This window comes from Siphateles boraxobius, unplaced genomic scaffold (genome assembly GCF_051911475.1).
Source record: "Siphateles boraxobius isolate OS27281-9 unplaced genomic scaffold, OSU_SipBor_1 68, whole genome shotgun sequence".
NCBI classification, from domain to species: Eukaryota; Metazoa; Chordata; class Actinopteri; order Cypriniformes; family Leuciscidae; genus Siphateles; species Siphateles boraxobius.
Genome location: NW_027509195.1, coordinates 5,754,772 through 5,776,809, shown reverse-complemented (window position 1 = coordinate 5,776,809; position 22,038 = coordinate 5,754,772). Strand labels below are relative to the sequence as shown.

General features: G+C 44.7%; 1 protein-coding gene and 1 long non-coding RNA gene across 3 annotated transcripts; one reads left to right on the top strand and one right to left on the bottom strand.

Moving 5' to 3' along the window:
• The first annotated feature begins 1,436 nt into the window (after positions 1-1,436).
• LOC143722767 (uncharacterized) lies at positions 1,437-3,519 on the top strand. Its single transcript, XR_013196992.1, has 2 exons — positions 1,437-1,601; positions 2,356-3,519. It is a non-coding gene; the product is annotated as an uncharacterized LOC143722767 (long non-coding RNA).
• Positions 3,520-4,275: 756 nt separating this feature from the next.
• pcmtd2b (protein-L-isoaspartate (D-aspartate) O-methyltransferase domain containing 2b) lies at positions 4,276-21,813 on the bottom strand. Of its 2 annotated transcripts, none has more exons than XM_077214286.1 (6): positions 21,754-21,813; positions 19,030-19,363; positions 18,287-18,389; positions 18,031-18,202; positions 15,452-15,575; positions 4,276-6,191 (listed from the first exon to the last, which is right to left on the bottom strand). In XM_077214286.1, exons 2-6 carry the CDS (start codon positions 19,334-19,336, stop codon positions 5,704-5,706), a joined length of 1,194 nt encoding a protein of 397 aa, XP_077070401.1. In that variant the 5' UTR covers positions 19,337-19,363; positions 21,754-21,813; the 3' UTR covers positions 4,276-5,703. The 2 variants fall into 2 exon arrangements, with proteins under 2 accessions (XP_077070401.1, XP_077070400.1); XM_077214285.1 differs by lacking the exon at positions 21,754-21,813 and adding an exon at positions 21,298-21,471.
• Between the last annotated feature and the right edge of the window lie 225 nt (positions 21,814-22,038).

Genomic DNA, 22,038 nt, shown 5'->3' with positions numbered 1-22,038 from the left:
CAATGAGCATATGAACCGTTTTGCCGTGCTGCTTATATTTATCACACAGTAAAACCCCACGCCCAAAACCATTCGTCTGTGGATGAGAGTCTGAAACAATGACTGGTGGGACGTTGTTGTGCTCCACTTTACAAGACATTGAGTGAAATGAGAATTTTAGAATAATGGGACACTCATTTAGATGACATTTTATTCAACAGGAAGAACGTCTCGGTTACTTAAGTGACCTCGGTTAACTGAGAAGAGGGAATGAGTATTGCGTAAGACTAGCTTACGCTATGGTAAAACTCCTTTTCTCGAGAATATTGAAGCAAAATTTTTTAAAACGCAGTGCAACTGCACAGCAGACACAGATGAGCGGCTAGCACGGTCATTGGCTGTGCTGCGGCAACTGCATGAACCTATGGCAAGGCGGCTCAGATGCGGAACCTATCAGACTGCTTCGCGCCTTGGCGCGTCAGATCAGAGCCCGCCAGAATGGGTGTGGCCCATTCCGGTCATTTGACGAGTCTCGTATAGGAAAAACAAGGAAATGGGCCCAATAGAGCCAAAGCCTTATAATGTTTATAAAAATATATAAGGACTGTAGTCGTTAGGCCCAAACTCAAGACAGGAAGCGCTTATTGACAGCGCTTGTAAATCGCCCACTCTTTTGACTGAGGCGAGCGTCAGTAAGAGAGCGGTCTTTGACGAGAGATGCTTCAGGTCCGCAGACCGTAGCGGCTCAAATGGTGCACCTTTCTGTGCTTCCAGGACCGTGGAGAGGTCCCAGATAGGCACAGGATGAGGTCGCGGAGGGTTCAGCCTCCTTGCTCCTTTAAGGAAGCCTACAATGAGGTCGTTTCTTCCTAGCGATTGGCCGGACACAAGAGCATGAGATTACCCATGTGATTATGAGCTGATGAGTTGAATCAGGTGTGTTTGATTAGGGAGACAGAGAAAACGTGCAGTGTTGGTGGGTCGCCAGGACAGGTTTGGGAACCACTGGCCTACAGCATACGCTCAATGGCTGTCCGAATTCGCGCATTCGTTTTTATTCACTCCTTCAAGTGAACAGTATTAGTGGACTAACGTAGGTAATAGGCCTTACTTAGTGAATGAGTGTTTAGGGGGCGATTTTGGATTCAACCCATGTTCCAAGTTCTCTATGCGAGCGACGCTCATATTCGGGGGCGCGCGCATTACAGCGGGTGCACCCTTTATCACTGAATGAACAGCTTTCGCATCCGGGAATGCAAACTTCACAGTTGGCACACAACTCACGTTTATTACATCTCCCGCACGAGCTGGGGGAGAATTGATATAACGGTTGTCTTGTTTATTTGTAGGGGTGCACACTTCATAGTGGGCATGCGCATTACGTTCATTACACTCTTTGCTGAAGAGCCTGGTACTGTGTGAATACACTCTTTGCTGAAGAGCCTGGTACTGTGTGAATAGTGCTTGTGTGTCGGAGTGCGTACTTCATGGAGGGCACATGATCTACATTTAATGCGCTCTCCTCGCATGTGTGTAGGGGTGCATGCTTAATTGCGGGCATGCGCACTACGTTCATTATGCTCCCGGCATGAGCTGGAGGAAAACTTGATACTGTGTGAACGGTTCTTGTGTGTAGGGGTGCGTTTACAGTGAACACGTGACCTACAGATGACACAGACAGAAAAGAGCTCTTTTTGTGCTTTTTTATTACATTTACATTTATTCATTTAGCTGACGCTTTTATCCAAAGCGACTTACAATTGCTTGTGTCAGAGGTCGCACGCCTCTGGAGCAACTAGGGGTTAAGTGTCTTGCTCAGGGACACATTGGTGTCTCACAGGGGATTCGAACAGTGGTCCCTCACACCAAAGGCATGTGTCTTATCCACTGCGCCATCACCACCCCGTTTATTTGTGTTGACGTTAAAAATGGCGTTTGTTTGCAGAAGAGCGTGTTTCAATACAGGCCCTATTTCTGCGACATTTACATTTCCAGCCGCCTGAAAGGAGGGAGCTGGGGAATGTACGCGACATTTTTTGGAGATCCGTCCGGCCTCGGCGGGATCTCTCTCTTCCTCCTCGTAGCTAGTAAGGCTTTCAAGGCTGGGGGTCCAACACAATCCTGGGTCGGGGTCCCCGTCTCTCAAGGAAACGGCGCCCTGCAGAGCGCAAGCGATTGCGGACTTCAGCCGCTGGGCGGGGCTGAGAGACCGGAGGCACTGGTTTCGCGTGAGGCATTGGCGCCTTTTTAGGGCGGCTTGAAGCAGAGTTGGAATGCTTAGAGAGGAAGTTACGCATAGCCTGCGACGCTTTCTGGGCCTCCATGTAGCGTTCGGCGAAACCCTTGACTGCTGGACCGAACAGACCGGTAGTGGAGATGGGAGAGTCCAGAAAAGCCGCCCTGTCTGCATCCTTCATATCGGTCAGGTTCAGCCATAGGTGGCCGTCAAGCACCTTCAACCTCACCTTCAAAAAATGTTGCTTCAATATTCTCGAGAAAATGAGTTTTCCCATAGCGTAAGCTAGTCTTACGCAATACGAGAGAGGTGTTTACATTAAGGTTTTTTAGTCCGATTGAGCCGTCAATCCGATTATAAGGGTCCATGTAAACGCAGCTATTGATGAGTGACAAACGTTTGTACTGGACTTTTTCAAAAGTTGTATTCAACTGGCTAAAAACTATATACAATCGCATCTTGGTAAGATGTCAACATTTGAACCGCTTTATTTTTTTACGTTGTATTATTATATATTCGAGTTGAAGGCCAATACTTACATTTAAAAGTGTTATCCGGCAATTTCTCTCAAAAAAATCTTGTCATTAGCCTGCAATAAATTCTGGGGTGCGCAAGGCCGCGAAGGATCCATCTGTTGTATTCTTCATTGCTCAGAAAACGAAGGACGCATTTTGAGGCCGGATTTGAAGGCGCATTTAAATTGGGACAGCCTTTGTTGCGGCATGGTGATGCAATCGGCCTTCAAAGGATGCAGCCTCTGAATTTGGACACATCGGTAGTTTGTTGAAACGCATGTTTATGGAAAGGGGCATGACATTTTCTAAACACTCTCAAAATGGTTGACCAATCACAACACAATGGTCCAGCTGACCAATCAGAGCACATTGTACTTTCTGGGAGGAGGGGCTTCATAGAGACCAGAACTAAACTGGGATGTGTTTCCAGTACAATGACGTAACTGCTTAACTACCATAGTTCGATGCATCTTTGAAGAAATCAACTAGCTAGTTACTACTGTTTGCCGAAACCATATTGTCGCAAATTGGTCGTTCAACCACGTTGATTAATGGTGTCACGGACATGGTGGAGTAATACTACTTTCGATTAATCTGTTTGAGATCCGAATAATGGTAGATGCTTTGCTATACATCTGAGGACTATTACTAATTTTTCTCAGTTATTTTGCTTTATTTACAGATTCAATCATAGGCCCATTCTTACGTACTAGAGCATGTACGCACCTGTGCACTAAATTACGTAAATTACTTTTGTATGTATTCTAAATAAAAGACACAGATAGTACTGAATGTCAGCTTGCTTATTTTGCTCAAGATAAGGATTTATTGAGTCCACATTCATGCAAACAAGAAACTGCTTCTAACCACACAGGTCGAGAGCTGTCGTTCCAACCACACAACTTTGCGATGCTGTTTGCGAATGTTTGTTAGAATGATGATTTTGGGAAACACTGACTCGTTGGAACTATGCTGATAACGACGGAACTTGCAACCATTAGTTACCATGCTTTCGGGAAACACACCCTAGAACGTTACTGACAGACTGGGTAGAGAGGTGCTGCAACAATGAAATATGCGAAAAATACGTTTTTTTTCAACATTAAAGCATGAAAACTTGTTCTAGTAGACCCCCAAAACAAAATCAAGACTTTGTAAAAGAGCATAATATGGCTTCTTTAATTTATTTCTTTTAATGTCATTTTTACCCTTGCCCAAATAAACATGAACCTTGAGAGAAAATTCAAAAACAAGTCTTGATTTTTTTATTGTTTAATATGCGCATACAAGTAATGTGGCATGTTACATCTTTCATGTATTATTAGAGCTGAAGAATAAGGATCACTGAAGGTGAAAGGGTTTGTGATTAGCTTTTTAGCTAAACGTCCAAAATCTGGATTCTCAATCTTCAAAATCTACAACATCTACAATAAACGCGAGTTCAAAATTGTTCTATTTACACTTAATAAAAACACTTAGAAGTTTTGGAATTTCAATTACATATTGCAAGTACAATACACTGATAAAATGAACAGAAATGTGTCATTCCAGTGTGCAAACTCAAACTTTATTGTAGTTTCTGTTTCCTACAAGCGCACAATCATCAATGAGAACTAAAGAGAAAAGCTCCTGCGCTGATGAATTGTGTAGAAATCAGAACTGGGATCATAGAATCGCCAGATCCAACCATGGTTTTCCACCACTGTGATATACAAAAAGCAAAAGATCATTTTCAATACTTTTGGTCAAAAAATAGAAAGGTCCTAACATTTTGGTCTTTTTGTTCTTTGAGTTAAAAAATATACCAAATAAAACATTTTCCTAAAGTATTCCTGAGTAGGGCCAAAGATTCTGAGTACTGAAAAATATCCAAGTGCTTCATTTACCTGCTGAAAACTAAATTTGGTGATTACCAATAAATAGAATTTCACTAAAAAAAAAAAAGTCTCATTTTCACACAATCTTTACAATATAATGGTAAAGCTTGCGATATGACCCAATGAATATGTAAATCACTGTGTATCATTCTGACGGATGATTATTCCTTGGTAACTGGGTGCAGAAACGATTTGTTATGCGCATGGGTCACGGTCAAATGTAATGGTACCAGCAATGGTAATCAAATGCACATAACCACAAACTCCAATACTGACAAAATGGGGGTGCAGTACACATGCAGGTGTTATTCAGTATTTTGGAGAACACAGTAAAGGCAAGGAAAAGAGTTCAACAGTGGAGGGCCAACTTGTGTAAAGGTGCGGTCACATTAGTAAAATTTCGCTGGCAAAAAATTGTCCAATGTCAGATTAGAGATGCCTAAAGCACATCTCACACAGAAGCCACTTTCAAACCAAGCAGCCTTCTTTTAGTCATCCACATGACCACCTTCAACACGAGCGAAATCTGCTTGAAGAACTCTTTCATACTCGCACGAAATTCTCGATTATATGAAGCAGAACTCACTTTTATACCAAGAATCTTTCTTTTGGTCAACGCAGCGGATTCACGTGACTGACTTGAACAAGCGAAATTGAAATGACTGGATTAGGCCAAGCAACGGTAAATGTGACCACACCTTTAAAGCTATAGAAAAATATTCAATTCACCTTGTCAAACTACACCACATCCCAAAGTGATGCTACTCTAAAAAGAGCTCACAGCAACAAGCAATTCCCACAGGGACAATGTGTTGTAGGTCACGTACGTGCTCGATCATCTCAACTTAGGGGAATACTGAATAAACAAAAGAGCTGCGTGAGCTCAGGCGACATTGATTATACAGGAAATGAGCTCAGTCCTTCGGTTCCATCTCTTTATATCCCAAATAAAGGAGCTTTTCTTCACACAGGGATATGGATATTGTGATGTCATTAATTGAGGACTTAATTGTCATGCTAATCCAGTTTGAGAAGAGGAGGAAGAAGAGAAAGGCTTTTCTCCACGTCTAATCGTCTTAGCGCTACACCGCACGTCTCATTTCTCCCTGTAATACAGCAGATACATCTTCAGGGGTTCAGGTAACGGTAGTCTTAGGATCTTCTCCCTCAGAATATTAACGGGAGGCTCCACACGAGCGCAGCCTCCTCTGTTTTTCTCCTCTTCTGTACCGGAGGATTCCTCCTCGTCCTCCTCGGGTAGGTCTTCTCTCATTCGGCGGCAAGCCCTTTCCTCTTCCTCCTCCTCTTCCTCTTCTTCCTCTTCAACTCCTCCGGGGTAGTTGCAATCGTCCATTGCTGTGGGAATCATGGAGTCGTGGAGAACCATGGAGTTGACGCACTGGCGGTAGAAGCGGCGACAGAAGCGGCGCCTTTCGAAGCGGGGCCCGTAGCGGTGCATGGCTCGGGCCCCTGGGAAAGATACCCGTCTCTTTGTGCGTCCTTCACCCATAGCTATGGGCTGCCGGAGAGTGTGGCGGATAGCAATCCGGCAGAGGTCCTGCAATGTCCGCAACTCAAAAATGGCTGGAAATTTGGAAAACATTGGAAGGAAGAGAAATTATTATTTTTCCCCTTATCAAATAATACTTTCTTATTTAGCTTTTATATCAGTGTATTCCAGTGTATTTTGTTTAATTATATATATATATATAGTGTGTATAAAAATCAGAAACAAAATCTTGTTTTGCCAAAAATTCTTGATGTGAACAGGCCTTCAGTCTCATCTATGAGTAATTGATTAATTATAAAATTGATGATTTACTCATATATATATATATATATATATATATATATATATATATACACACACACACACACACACACATATATATACACTGCTGTTCAAAAGTTTGGGATCGGTACGATTTTTTAGGTTTTTAAAAGAAGTCTCTTCTGCCCACCAAGGCTTTCGATACAAAATTTTCTATTTCAAAGAAATGCTGTTCTTTTGAACTTTCTATTCATCAATGAATTCTGAAAAAAAATTGTACACAACTGTGTTCAACATTGATAATAATGAGAAATGTTTCTTGAGCATCAAATCATCATATAAGAATGATTTCTGAAGGCTCATGTGACACTGGAAACTGGGGTAAAGATGCTGAAAATTCAGCTTTGATCAGAGGAATAAATTACATTTTAAAATATATTAAAATAGAAAACTGTTATTTTAAATTGTCATGATATTTCACAATATTTACTGTATTTTTAATCAAATAAATGCAGCACTGGAGAGCAGAAGAGACTTCTTTTAAAAACATTAAAATCTTACAGATCCAAAACTTTTGAACGGCAGTGTATATGTACAGGTCCTTCTCAAAAAATTATCATATTGTGATAAAGTTCATTATTTTCCATAATGTAATGATAAAAATTAAACTTTCATATAGTTTAGATTCATTGCACACCAACTGAAATATTTCAGGTGTTTTATTGTTTTAATACTGATGATTTTGGCATACAGCTCATGAAAACCCAAAATTCCTGTCTCAAAAAATTAGCATATTTCATCCGACCAATAATAGAAGTGTTTTTAATACAAAAAAAAAGTCAACCTTCAAATAATTATGTTCAGTTATGCACACAATAGTCAATACTTGGTCGGGAATCCTTTTGCAGAAATGACTGCTTCAATGCGGCGTGGCATGGAGGCAATCAGCCTGTGGCACTGCTGAGGTGTTATGGAGGCCCAGGATGCTTCGATAGCGGCCTTAAGCTCATCCAGAGTGTTGGGTCTTGCGTCTCTCAACTTTCTCTTCACATTATCCCACAGCTTCTCTATGGGGTTCAGGTCAGGAGAGTTGGCAGGCCAATTGAGCACAGTAATACCATGGTCAGTAAACCATTTACCAGTGGTTTTGGCACTGTGAGCAGGTGCCAGGTCGTGCTGAAAAATGAAATCTTCATCTCCATAAAGCTTTTCAGCAGATGGAAGCATGAAGTGCTCCAAAATCTCCTGATAGCTAGCTGCATTGGCCCTGCCCTTGATAAAACACAGTGCACTAACACCAGCGGCTGACATGGCACCCCCGACCATCACTGACTGTGGGTACTTGACACTGGACTTCAGGCATTTTGGCATTTCCTTCTCCCCAGTCTTCCTCCAGACTCTGGCACCTTGATTTCCGAATGACATGCAAAACTGAGCAACAGTCCAGTGCTGCTTCTCTGTAGCCCAGGTCAGGCGCTTCTGCCGCTGTTTCTGGTTCAAAAGTGGCTTGACCTGGGGAATGCGGCACCTGTAGCCCATTTCCTGCACACGCCTGTTCACGGTGGCTCTAGATGTTTCTACTCCAGACTAAGTCCACTGCTTCCGCAGGTCCCCCAAGGTCTGGAATCGGTCCTTCTCCACAATCTTCCTCAGGGTCCGGTCACCTCTTCTCGTTGTGCAGCGTTTTTTGCCACACTTTTTCCTTCCCACTGAGGTGCCTTGATACAGCACTCTGGGAACAGCCTATTTGTTCAGAAATTTCTTTCTGTGTCTTACTCTCTTGCTTGAGGGTGTCAATGAAGGCCTTCTGGACAGCAGTCAGGTCGGCAGTCTTACCCATGATTGCGGTTTTGAGTAATGAAACAGGCTGGGAGTTTTTAAAAGCCTCAGGAATCTTTTGCAGGTGTTTAGAGTTAATTATTTAATTCAGATGATTAGGTTAATAGCTCGTTTAGAGACCCTTTTCATGATATGATAATTTTTTGAGATAGGAATTTTGGGTTTTCATGAGCTGTATGCCAAAATCATCAGTATTAAAACAATAAAAGACCTGAAATATTTCAGTTGGTGTGCAATGAATCTAAAATATATGAAAGTTTAATTTTTATCATTACATTATGGAAAATAATGAACTTTATCACAATATGCAAATTTTTTAACAGGACCTGTATATAGTAAATCATCAATTTTATAATTAAATAATCAATTACTAGTAGATGAAACGTCTCGGTTACGTATGTAACCCTCGTTCCCTGAGTAGGGAACGGAGACGTTACGTCGGATGACGACGAGTGGGGTTTCGCTTAGAAAGCCTATCAACTTCGAGTATTACAAAACGAGCCAATGGCAAAGAAATGCCATGGGTCTGCGGAATTTGCATGACGTAACTCCGCCCCACCTCGTGGGTATAAAAGGAGGACGCCAGCAACAGGCAGATATGTTTCTTCGCTGAGGAGCCAAGACTGAGCTCAGGCGATCCCCGCGGTACAGCGGAAAGTGGCAGGCAGACGTAACGTCTCCGTTCCCTACTCAGGGAACGAGGGTTACATACGTAACCTAGACGTTCCCTTTCGTTGTCACTCCGAGTTACGTCGGATGATGACGAATGGGGTTACCAGTCTAATCACGCCACCTTCTCAGCTGTCTTCCAGTGCCCTGCGTAAATCTGAGATCCCTGTCGTGAGACTGGCACGGACGAAGGACTCCTATTTAGCACAGGAATACCAAGGTACACTGGGGAGCATATCCCAAAGTTTAGGGGAAATATGCAATTACTGCCAACCCAGAGGGGGGGGACTTAGAGAATACACATATGACCCGAAGGAGACATATGGAGAACACTGGGGTGTCCAGCCGCAGGTGGAATATTTAAACCCCAGGGGAGGCAAGGTGGCTTGCCAAGGGAAAGACACATGCTCAAGAGGCTTACAGTGGAAATACTAATGTGGGGGTCGCTCAGGGGAGGGACCATGCACACGGGAGGCACCTAGCCGACGCACAGGCAATAGACACTGGCGCCAACGTCAGGAGTGCTGGAGGAACTCAGGGCTTTTCGGGGAAGCTCACCTGAGGAGAATATCGTACGTATCCACTCCGTGGAGTGGAATGGCGAGCAAGCGAAGACACCTGAGCGGGTCCAGTAGTAGCTGGTTGAGCGAGTACATGAGAGGACACTGGCTCCACTCGGAGATTGTAGAATCTGGCGAATGTGTTAGGTGTCGCCCAGCCTGCAGCTCTGCAGATGTCTGTTAGCGAGGCGCCATGCGCTAGAGCCCAAGAGGATGCCACACTCCGGGTGGAGTGGGCGGTCACACCAAGGGGGCGCGGTCGACCTTGCTGCTGGTATGCCAAGGCAATGGCGTCCACTATCCAGTGAGACAACCTTTGCTTGGAGAGAGCCTTTCCCTTCAGCTTCCCACCATAACAGACAAAGAGCTGGTCTGAGGTCCTGAAACACTGCGTCCTGTCTACATAGGCGCGGAGGGCGCGTACTGGACAGAGCAGTGCCACGGCTGGGTCTGCCTCCTCCGGGGGCAGCGCTTGCAGGTTCACCACCTGGTCCCGGAAGGGAGTGGTAGGAACCTTGGGCACATATCCAGGCCGGGGTCTCAGGATCACGTGAGAGTAAGCCGGCCCAAATTCCAGGCACGCTTCGTCAACGGAGAATGCATGCAAGTCCCCCACCCTCTTGATGGAGGCCAATGCAACCAGGAGCGCTGTCTTCATAGACAGGAACTTAAGCTCCACTGATTGCAAAGGCTCAAAGGGAGCACTCCGCAGGGCAGTTAGAACCACTGAGAGGTCCCAAGAGGGAACGAGAGGAGGACGAGGAGGATTCAGTCTCTTCGCTCCTCTCAGGAACCTGATGATCAGGTCGTGCCTTCCAACAGACTTACCTTCGACTGGGTCATGGTGTGCGGCAATAGCGGCAACATAGACTTTCAGGGTGGAGGGAGACAGCCTTCGCTCCAGCCTATCTTGAAGGAAGGAAAGCACGACACTAATCGAACATCTCCGGGGGTCTTCTTGAAGAGAAGAGCACCAGTTGACGAAGAGGTTCCACTTCAACGCGTAGACGTGTCTCGTGGACGACGCTCTAGCGGAAGTGATGGTAGCCGCCACCGTAGGTGGAAGGGTACTCAAACCTGCTTCGTCCCGTCCAGGAGCCACACGTGGAGGTTCCAAAGATCGGGGCGAGGGTGCCATAGGGTGCCCCGTCCCTGAGAAAGGAGGTCCTTCCTCAGGGGAATCGGCCAGGGAGGTGCTGTCGCGAGGAGTACTAGTTCGGAGAACCAGGTCCGGGCGGGCCAGTATGGCGCGACCAGAATGACCTGCTCCTCGTCCTCCCTGACCTTGCGCAGGGTCTGCGCAAGAAGGCTCACTGGGGGAAACGCATATTTGCGGCCCCGCGGCCAGCTGTGCGCCAGTGCATCCGTGCCGAGCGTGCCCTCGGTCAGGGAATAATACAGGGCGCAATGGGTCGAGTCGTGAGAGGCAAACAGATCTATCTGTGCGTCCCCGAACTGGTCCCAAATCAGCTGAATCGACTGGGGATGGAGTCGCCAATCTCCCGGGAGGGGCTGAAGCCGTGAGAGCTCGTCGGCTGCACAGTTCAGGGCTCCGGGGATGTAAATGGCATGAAGCGACCTCAGATGCTTCTGACTCCATATGAGGAGGTGGCGGGCGAGTTGCGACATACGGCGGGAGCGTAGACCACCTTGATGGTTGATGTACGCTACAGTGGCGGTATTGTCTGAACGGACTAGTACGTGTTGGTTCTTGAGCACGGCCCGGAAGCGGCGCAGAGCAAGACGTACGGCCAGCAACTCGAGGCAATTGATGTGCCAGAGGCGGCGGGGTCCTGTCCAGGAAACCGCGGCAGCACGTCCATTGCACATGGCACCCCAGCCCGTGGAGGAGGCATCTGTCGTTACAACAACATGCCGCGAAGCTCGTTCCAGGGGCACTCCGGCCCGTAGAAAACTGAGGTCCGACCACGGGGTGAAGGTCTGACGGCAGGACGGAGTAACAGTTACTCGGAAGGTGCCGTGTTGCCATGCCCACCTCGGGACTCGGTCGCGAAGCCAAAGCTGAAGCGGTCTCATATGAAGCAATCCGAGCGGTGTTGCCACGGCTGCAGATGCCATATGCCCCAGGAGCCTCTGAAAGAGTTTCAGTGGAACCGTACTCTTGCCCTCGAACTGTCTCAGGCAAGTCAGCAATGACTGCGCGCGCTCGCTCGTAAGCTGCGCGGACATGGCGACCGAGTCGATGTCCATACCGAGAAAAGAGATCCTCTGCACGGGGCAAAGTTTGCTCTTTTCCCAGTTGACCCGAAGGCCCAGACGAGCTAGGTGCCGGAGCACTAGGTCCCTGTGTTCGCATACCTGGTCTCGAGAGTGAGCTAGGATCAGCCAGTCGTCGATGTAGTTCAGGATACGAACCCCGTGTTCCCGAAGGGGAACAAGGGCTGCCTCGACGACCTTCGTGAAGACGCGAGGAGACAGGGCTAGCCCGAAAGGGAGAACCGCGTACTGGTATGCCTGCCCCTCAAAGGCAAACCGAAGGAACGGTCTGTGTCGAGGGAGAATGGAGACATGAAAGTAGGCGTCCTTCAGGTCGATTGCTGCAAACCAATCCTGGGGCCGCACACATCCGAGAATGTGTTTGGCAGTGAGCATCTTGAACGGCAGCCTGTGAAGGGAACGGTTCAGCACACGCAGGTCCAGGATTGGTCGTAACCCACCGGTTTTCTTGGGGACAATGAAGTACGGGCTGTAGAAGCCGGTCCTCATCTCGGCCGGAGGGACGGTCTCGATCGCACCCTTCGCCAGCAGGGTGGCGATCTCTGCTCTCATGATAGGGGCGTTGCCACCGACCAAAGTGGAGCGGACTCCCCTGAAGCGGGGAGGAGACCGCGCGAACTGAATCGCGTAGCCGAGCCTGATCGTCCGTGCGACCCAGCGGGACAGGAGGGGGAGCTCTAGCCAGGCTCCCAAAAACTGTACCAGCGGGGTCATACGGACCACAGACTTCCCACCGATGGTGCAGCAGGGCGGAATGACTGGCCCGGACGTGGACGGCATAGCGGCCCGGTGTGGGGGCACAGTCATTAACCGCGCCCTGACAGAGGAGACCAGGGAAGGAAGAACGTTCCACGGGGGTCTGCTCTGCCAGGGGGCTGGCGACAGAGGCGGAAGGGAGCGGCACGGCGCGCACTGCCAGCCGGCTCTGGGACAGAGGGGGACGAGGGGTGCACGGCTCGGAGGCGGCGCACCGTGTCGTCCAAGAACTCTGTGTGCTCAGGGATGGGAATGTTACTTCTTTCTTTAACCACATTAGGGTGCTGCCCACCCGTGGGTGAGCAGCGGGGAGTGGAGAACAAAAGATTCTCCCCCGGCCCTCCACCGGGGGAAGGAGTGGTCCTGCTACCATCTCCTGAGAAGTAATTTTCAGCATCCCTGAGCAGCCCGTCTCAGGAGCGCCGCTTGGCCCGGCGTTTAGCGGGGGGCGGGGCTGGAGAGGGCTGGGGCGCCTTCTTACGGCTTCCTCCGCGACCGGGCCTGGGTGGAGGCTGCTGCTTGGGCCGGGCGGGAGGGGCGGGAGCCGCAGGAGGGCGCCCTCGGCGGCGAACAGACTGAGGGATCTGCCCGGTCGGCTGGGTGGAGGCAGCAGCGGGCCGTCGGGGCAGAATGTGCCTAATGGCCTCAGTCTGTTTCTGGGCGGTGGAGAACTGTTGGGCGAAGTCCTCCACCGCACCGCCGAATAGGCCGGCCTGGGACATGGGGGAGTCGAGCAGGCGAGAGCGCTCAGCGTCCCGCATGTCAGCCAGGTTAAGCCACAAGTGTCTCTCCTGGACCACAGCTGTGGACATCACCAGACCCAGGGAGCGTGCGGTCACCTTCGTCGCCCGGAGGGCGAGGTCGGTGGCGGCGCGCAGCTCATCGAAGAGCCCTGGGTCCGTCCTACCCTCGTGCATGTCCCTTAGCATCTGCGCCTGATAGACCTGCAGAGTGGCCATGGCATGCAAAGAGGCAGCCGCCTGTCCCGCCGCTCTGTAGGACTTCGCCACTAGGGTAGACGAGAACCTACAGGCCTTGGATGGGTGCTTAGGCTCGCCGCGAGAAGAGGCACTCTGAGGACACAACTGCATCGCAACAGAGCGCTCAACCGGGGGGAGCCCAGTGTACCCACGGGCGGCTGCCCCATCGAGGGGAGGAAAGGCGGATGAAATCAACGAGCGGTCGCGGGAAGACATGGGAGTCTTCCAGGACTTCGAGATTTCATCATGCACGTCCGGGAAGAAAGGTATTGGGGCAGGCTGAGGACGGGAAGCCGCAGCTGCACCCAAAAACCAATCGTCCAGCCGCGAGCGCTCAGGACAGGGTGGAGGGTTCCACTCCAAACCAATGCACGCGGCCGCCCGGGAAAGCATGGCCGTCATCTCTGGATCAGACTGAGCCACAGCCGTATTCACACCCGAGGGTGGCAGCTGTGACGAGTCGTCACTTCCAGACGAATCAGACCCGCCTAGTGATGCTGCGATCGACATCGCATCTTCCTCTGGAGCGCCAAAGGACACCCGCGGGACCTCAAAGGACGGTCCCGCGATGATCCCCTGAACGCTCGCGGGTTGCAACACTGGAGAAGGTGCTGCGGGGCACGGACACATAGTCGGCGCTTTGTTCCACACAGTCACCCTCAGATCACCCTGGCCACCAGCCGAAGTAGAGCCTCTCGAGGAGGCGCTAGATCGGGGTGTGGATGAGGGGACTCTCACTCTTGCGAGATCCTTGAGTCTCGATCTAAGTGTTGCGATGGTCATGTTCCCACAGAAAGAACATGACTCATCCACGAGCGCTGCTTTAGCGTGATCAAAGCCCAAACACACCAAGCAGCGCTCGTGCCCATCAGAGTCAGACACCAGTCGACCGCAACCAGAAGTGCACGGGCGAGGCATCTTTAAAAAGACGTGCCGCGTGCAAGCTCTTTTTGTGAGAGAAACTCAGTGCTGAAGCGCCCGCGGAGAACACACTTGCTGGCAAACCACGCTCAGATAAGCAGGAAGTGTGCACTCGCCGGGAGATCGCCGTCACACCAACACTGGAGAGTTGCTCGTCTCGTAAGAAGCTGACAATCAGAGATAGCTTAAGGAGTGAAGAATTACACTTGGCTCCGAAGCGAAATCATATCTGCCTGTTGCTGGCGTCCTCCTTTTATACCCACGAGGTGGGGCGGAGTTACGTCATGCAAATTCCGCAGACCCATGGCATTTCTTTGCCATTGGCTCGTTTTGTAATACTCGAAGTTGATAGGCTTTCTAAGCGAAACCCCATTCGTCGTCATCCGACGTAACTCGGAGTGACAACGAAAGGGAACTGAAGGCCTGTCACATCAAGAATGTTTGGCAAAGCAAGATTTTTTTTCTAATTGCCGAAACGTTTGAATAGCCCATGTGTTTTGTTGCATAATAATTTTTTTATATTATTTATTAAGAAGATACAAGCAAAAGCAGATCTTTTGTTTTTCATCTATAAAACAAGACTTTTGTAAATACAAGACCTGTTCATGCCAAGAACGATAACTATAACATTAACTATATTAGTATCCACAACAACGGACGATAACGTTTTGTTTATAATAAGCACACACTGCAGTTTTGTCATCTGCTCGAGATCATAAATCAGGAGGATTCTGATTGGCAGTCAATGTTTTTGTTGTTCATCAGCAGGAAAAAATAGTTCTAAAAATTATTCCAAGGGTATTGTTCCTTTGTGCTGTTATTGTTATAGCTGTAGATAGCTGTTCTCACAGAATTAGAATTATTAAAACTTTATAGCTATCGTCCTTGGCGTGAACAGACCTTTATAATGTAGTAAAAGTAATGGGTTGCATTTTTGTATTATAATTATAAAGGATCAGAGTGAGATTTGCTTTAATTTAGGTATACATATACTTTCAAAGAATGATAAACATCCTCATGGACTTAGTGTAAATAGTTTTGGTGTGAAAAATCATTTGTGGTTAATGTGCCTTGTTTATTTGTATTGGACTGATTCCTCAGTGTACTCACGTAAAGGAACACTCTTAGGTCTGCCATTGACATTCTGTTTGGGCTGGACGAGCGGGGCAAAGGTCACAGCGATGATTTTCTTGGTCTCCCAGGAGCTCTGACCAGTGCGAGTGATCTTGGTCAACTGCAAAAGAGTTTCTTAGATAATAAGCCCTCAAGTCAGCAATAACTACACTAATTACATCATCCCATGTGGATACTAATTACATGAGTGTACATCGATTTTGTGTGAGTAAAATGCAAATATATTCATGTAAAAAATACCATTTTATCAATTTTATTTGGCTTTGCCCTCCCTTTGTAGGACCCCTTAAATTAAAGTATGAGTTTTATGGCTTTATAAAGTTTTTTTTTGTTTTTATGTTTTAAGCATTGAAGTCATGTATATGCCAGTTTTTATAAAATATATACATGTAAAATTTACTCACAGGAAAATGGGACGATCCGATTCCAATTCTGGGAGTCACGATCCGATTCTTGAGCTACATTTTTTTTCTTATTAATTAGTTTACCGACTTTAAATCTTACATTTATTTTCCATTCTTTATCTAATTACTTATGTAATTTGAAAGTACATTTTTTTAAATCATTAAAATTCATTTAAATAATTGTATGTTACGAATTTTCAATTAACTAAACATGCAAGCAAATAGTGAATAAAGAGAAACAAAGAAACATATTACAAGCAATAAACAAAGAGTGCTTATAGTATCTGAACATTTTCCAGTCAAGATCCGTGAGTGATTTTTCTCTTCATACACAGCAGGAGATCTAATAGGCTGCATTCACACGAATGCACAGAATTATTTGACATATCAGATGTTCTGTCCTGTCAGTCTAATCCCTTAAAACATAATTGACTAGGTTTACATTAATTTTGCATCATGAATTTATGCCAAACGGCATAAATGATACCTTCGTAGAGCATTTGGAAAGTAGAACACTGAAATGCCAGCGAGCGAGACTGAACGTTGTACGCGATTTCAAGCAAAGAAAGCACGCGTTTCTCACAGCATATCCTTTGCAATGAAGCCAGAGATTGCCCTGGGAATTTGCTTCAACCTTTTCGAACTTCATGGAAGATTATTTTTTGGAAGGTTCTAGTGTTTTTATTTTTTTATGTGTGGAATTGGAAGCAAACAGGATATGTTTTTTTTTTCTTTTCTAGAATCCAGAGAGAACAGCACATAGTGTCATCTGCGGTTAAAAACTGATCCAGAGTCTTTGAAGAAAGAATCACGATCATGCATCCGAGAATCCATTTCTTCCATACATTTTTCCTCCACCCCTTATATTAAACGCTCATCTTACACACATGGTTTTATCCAAATATGTCCCAATAGACCTTATTGACAGCAGCGTCATCTTTGATTTTTAGGGGGAATGAAAGCGACGCTGTGAGGGATAGACAAACATCTCTTCAGCGGGTGATTCTAGGATTTCAACATTATGGTAATGGTATGATTAAAAAATATATAATTTAATATATTGTTTGTATACTAGGGTAGGCATGGACAATACAGTAGGTTCTACACTACCCGTCAAGTCAACCCAATATTGATTTAATTTCTATTTTCTAATAATATGAAATAACCAGCTAATATTCATTGATAATATAGACAAAAGAGATCTACATTTATCAATTTCATTCATGGAGATAACATGGAACATGTGCAATGCGTTAGTGGAGGATTTCTGTCACCTGGTGGAAAACAGAAACAGTTTTAACAGAAAAATGACATGAAATGACAACTATTTGACACATTTTAGCAATTTTATTGTACTGAAGTATAGCAAGAGTAGGAGAAGTCACAAAGTCTCATGCCATTTAGATGAAAGGAACATTTAAAATAAATAAATAAGCCCTGGTTTTGCAGTGGATTGGAAACCATCTTGTAGTTTATTGCTCCTGCATCATATTATGTGTACTGCATTCATGACAAAGAGCTACACAGATGTAGATGTCATAACAATCTATCAACAAATGCACACACAAGTTGTCCTCAGCTTTTGACGCTAAATAACCTGCTAAAATACAGGGAGGAGCCGAAGCCTACAGCCGTTTCCGTGAGTTTTAATGGGAACTGATGCAATCACGAATTAGTGTACATATTATGGAGTTAATTGCACATTTTTAAGGGGTCTGGGTGGAAATGTAGGGGGGCTGAAGCCCTTCTAAAATCGGCCTAGTGATGCCCCTGGTGGGTTACACTGTTATTTATTGGTTTTGGATTTGTTCTGCTGACAAAACACTGCAAAAATATATCTTTCAAAGAAATTTCAAAATTACAAAATAAACTCCAGACAACATGAGCTGTGGAAAATTATAAGTGATCTATGAGCTTTTTAAAGCGGATGCCATTGAAAACACGGTGAGTCTATCTCTCACAGCCTCGCTGTCATGGCGCTGCTCTCAATAAGGTCTTTAAAGTTGGAACTAAAGCCATTGTATATGTCTTGCCCCTACTTCCTATTGCAACAGAAAGTGTGTTAACAGAAGAAAGAAAACTACACTTATCAAAGCATTTCTAAACATTTGAAAGGGCCTTTAAAAACAGCATGAATAAACATGTACTCACCTTCTCCTCCAGGGGGAGCACTAAGATCCCGCCAACCTTTAGCAGGTCCTTCATGTAGTTCTCGTACTCTTTCTGAACTCCTGCACCACAGTACACCCTGTCATACTGCCGACTCTCCGGAGGGATCTCCAGACAGTTCCCCACCACAAAGGTCGGCTCACAGAACTCGAACCTGCGGTCAATGAACACAACCAATTCATGGACAATTTGACAATTAAAAGACCAAGTCAAAGCTGTTACACAGGAAATGACTCACTTGTCAAAGCTGTCGCTGGTTTTGATAAAGTAGTCGAGTTTCTGATACGCATATTCAACCACATCCGCATGCAGTTCCACACCGTGATTCACACCGAACGGACCTAATGACAAGAATGACAGGCATATATTTGTATATTTTATTAAACATAAATGTTAGGTGAACTATTCCTTTTTATGTAAATTGTATAGTATAATATAGTATAAAGTAAAAAGTATAATGCAGGTTTAGACTTAAAACAAGAAGAAAAAAAAAATGTATAAACGCAATTCAAGATGACTACTGTTCAAAAGTATGGGATCAGTACGATTTTTTTTCTGTTCTTTTATTCAGCAGGACACATAACATTTATCAAAAGAGACAGTAAAGGCATCTATAATGTTACAAAATATTTCTATTTCAAATAAATGCTGTTCTTTTGAACTTTCTATTCATCAAAGAATCCTGAAAAAAGTGCATCACAATCTCCACAAAAATATGAAGCTACACAACTGTTTTCAACATTGATAATTATAAGAAATGTTTCTTGAGCAGCAAATCAGCATATTAATCATGTGACACTGAAGACTGGAATAATGATGCTAAAAGATCAGCTTTGACAAAGGAATAAATTACATTTTAAAATATATTAAAATACAAAACAGTTATTTTAAATTGTAATAATATTACTGTTTTACATATTTTCGATCAAACAAATGCAGCCTAGATTTTTAGTGTTTAGATTGTTTTACTGGAAAACTCACCAAGTATAAGGCCCACCATTGTGCTGAGATAACCCGTCCCACTGCCCAGGTTGAGAAAAGACAGGCCAGGCAGCAGGTCCAAGGCCTCCATCACTTCCGAGTAGATACATGGAGCAGACAGATGGAGGTTCCCATGCCTCCAGGCCAAGTCTTTATAAGCACTGTCACGATAGTCCTCCAGGTAGTAGTCTGCTCTGTCAATGGCTCTGAAAGCCTTCTCGACCAGATCTGAGCGGATGTAGTGGGCCTCTTTAAGGTTGTCAATCAGCTCGTCGTTGTCCTCACCCGCACTCACAGCTCCACCCATGATGAAAGCAGAAGAGCTTCTAAATCACTGGATGGAGAGAGAAAAAACAGCTCAACTTTGAGATTAAAACTAGAATAAAGGCCCATTCCCATCAAGGAGTATCTAAACGACAGGTTAGTTGTTACAAGCCTGTATGAATTTGATATGTTGAAGAATGTTGGTAAACAGAGAGTTAACGGCACCCATTGACTCGCATACTTTGTATATTTTTTTCCTAGAATGGAAGTCAATGGGTGCCATCAACTCTCTGGTTACCAACATTCTTCAACATACATTTCTTCTTTTGTGTTCAACAGAAGAAAGAAACTCATACAGGTTTGGAACAATTTTTGGGTGAAATATCCCTTTAAGTTGAACTAAAATGGCAGAACATTTTTATTGAGCTTTATAATATTTATAAACAAACAGATATAGATTGGTAGGCTATATCAAATAACAAACATCAAGCACTTCTTATCGAACAACATACACATATTATGATGTATGATAATGTATGATATGATGTATGATAAAGTATGATAATGAAACTCTTGTAGTAGTTTTAAGAGCATGTTTTAGTCATAAATGACATCTCCAACAGACTGTTGTCTAGCAGGGGAAGATAATTAAGACTACTAAATCTTTAATGAGCCACAGCATGTCAGATATCTGAGCTAAGCTAACATGTCAACAAACTTGACAAGAAAAGTCGCACTCGCCTTCAACTACTTCTCTTGCTCTCTATTTTTAGAGGTCAGACCGAATGCCAAGTAAAAAGTGGCACAATGTTGTCCCGACACAAACTATTGGCAGCGGCTCCATTTAGAGCAGAGAGCATTGTTTGTTTGTTGTTTTGGCAAGCAGACACAAAGCACATAGGAAGCTGACACATCACATGTCTTTAAAATACAGATTTAGGACCTAATTTATATGAATGTAAATGAAAGTGGATCCTATATTTTTGGTGATGTAAGTATTCACCATTTCTATTAAGTTTTGTAAAACTGCAATGGTCTAAAAGTCATTGATTAAATTTACACAGTGGTATGTAAAATCATTACACACACGGTTGGGGTAATATTTTTGATAGAAGTCTTATGCTTATAAAGGCTGCATACATTTGATTAAATATAGGCTACAGTAGAATTAGTAATATTATGAAATATTATTACAATTTGAATTGACTTTTCTATTTTAATATGTTTTAACATAGAATTTATTCCGGTGATGTCAAAGCTGGATTTTCAGCATCACTACTCCATTCTCCAGCACTATTTTTTAGAAGATCATGCTATTTGTAAAACATATATGCTGGTGAAATATGAGCTCAAAAGGTATGCATGCATAATAATTATAAAATAATCAGCATTGTTTTGTTTATGTAGTAGATTTCAACAAGATTATAGTAGATTTCAACAAGATTATGGTAGGACATGTCAACTACTAGACTTATTAATACAGGTCAACTAAGGTAACAATAAAAGCACCGCAGACTGAAATATCAGGAATGAGAAAATGGTGGGCTGGTCACTTCTATTAACGTTAGGCAAATAAATTGAAATGATGCTGTAAAATGTACATTATGTCAAAGTCCACCATTTAATCTAACCGATTAACTATTGAGGTCGTGATGGCAGCCGTCAACTATTTATAACGAACAACCGTGCGCCATGTGCCACTCGGAACCGAACATCATATTCAGCAAAACAGTAACAAACAGATCGCGCTGTTACACGACGCTGGAAAATAGGCTACATCTGTAAAGCACAAAGCAGCCAGAAACTTGTACACGGATTCAAGCAAAATCTACTGTTATAATTCAGTGAGCGTCATATGTAGGTCACGTCTGTATTCTTTTTAACATCAGTTAACTGCAGTCTGTCTGCGCACGAGGCGATAAGCATAAACACCGACATAAACAAAAGAGTCTCCGCGGCCACAACTGGCACTCAGTTATCCTCGACGCGCAGTCTACATCTTACCGTGTGATTACGGACCTCAGCGGTTGTCTCGTACAAACCAACAATGTCCATCGATTACACTAACACGTATGTCATATATTTGGATCCGGCCACATTAACGCCTAACTTGACTGCGAAAAAATTGATGCGATGTAAACAGAAACCAGCTGACGCGCTGACGTCACACGCACGACGACGTCAAATGCATTCGTGGAGATCTCAGTGACTCGAATCTTTCCACCAAAAAGATTAAACATTCAGATTCAATATTGTCTTGGTAAAAAAACAGAAGAACAAAGTGTGGTGCTTTTTATTATGATAGAAATCTTGTGCCCACCAAAACTTTATTTATTTGATGAAATATAAAGTAAAAGAAGAGTATTTTACTTAAAATAGAAATCTTTCGTAACATTAGAAATGTTTTTACTGTCACGTTTGATCAATAATTCCTTTTTGGAAATCAAAAACCAACCTTACCAGAACGTGCGGGAACCAAAAATGGTTAGCTGAGTAGCCTATAAGCGTTTTCACCATGATAGAGTGCACTGTATTTTTTTTTCCTGCCGATTGTCGTTTGGTGTAGCCTATGTGGTCATTTCGTCACATTGACGTATGACTCGTTCACCTCTCCGCTCCGAATCTTGTTCAGACTGCAAACAAACAGACATCGACCAGTGAAATGCTCCTGGCACTCTACTGAAGGTAGTGTTCGCTACGAGAACGATTTATTCACCAAAGATTAATTCAAGTGCATCGTACACG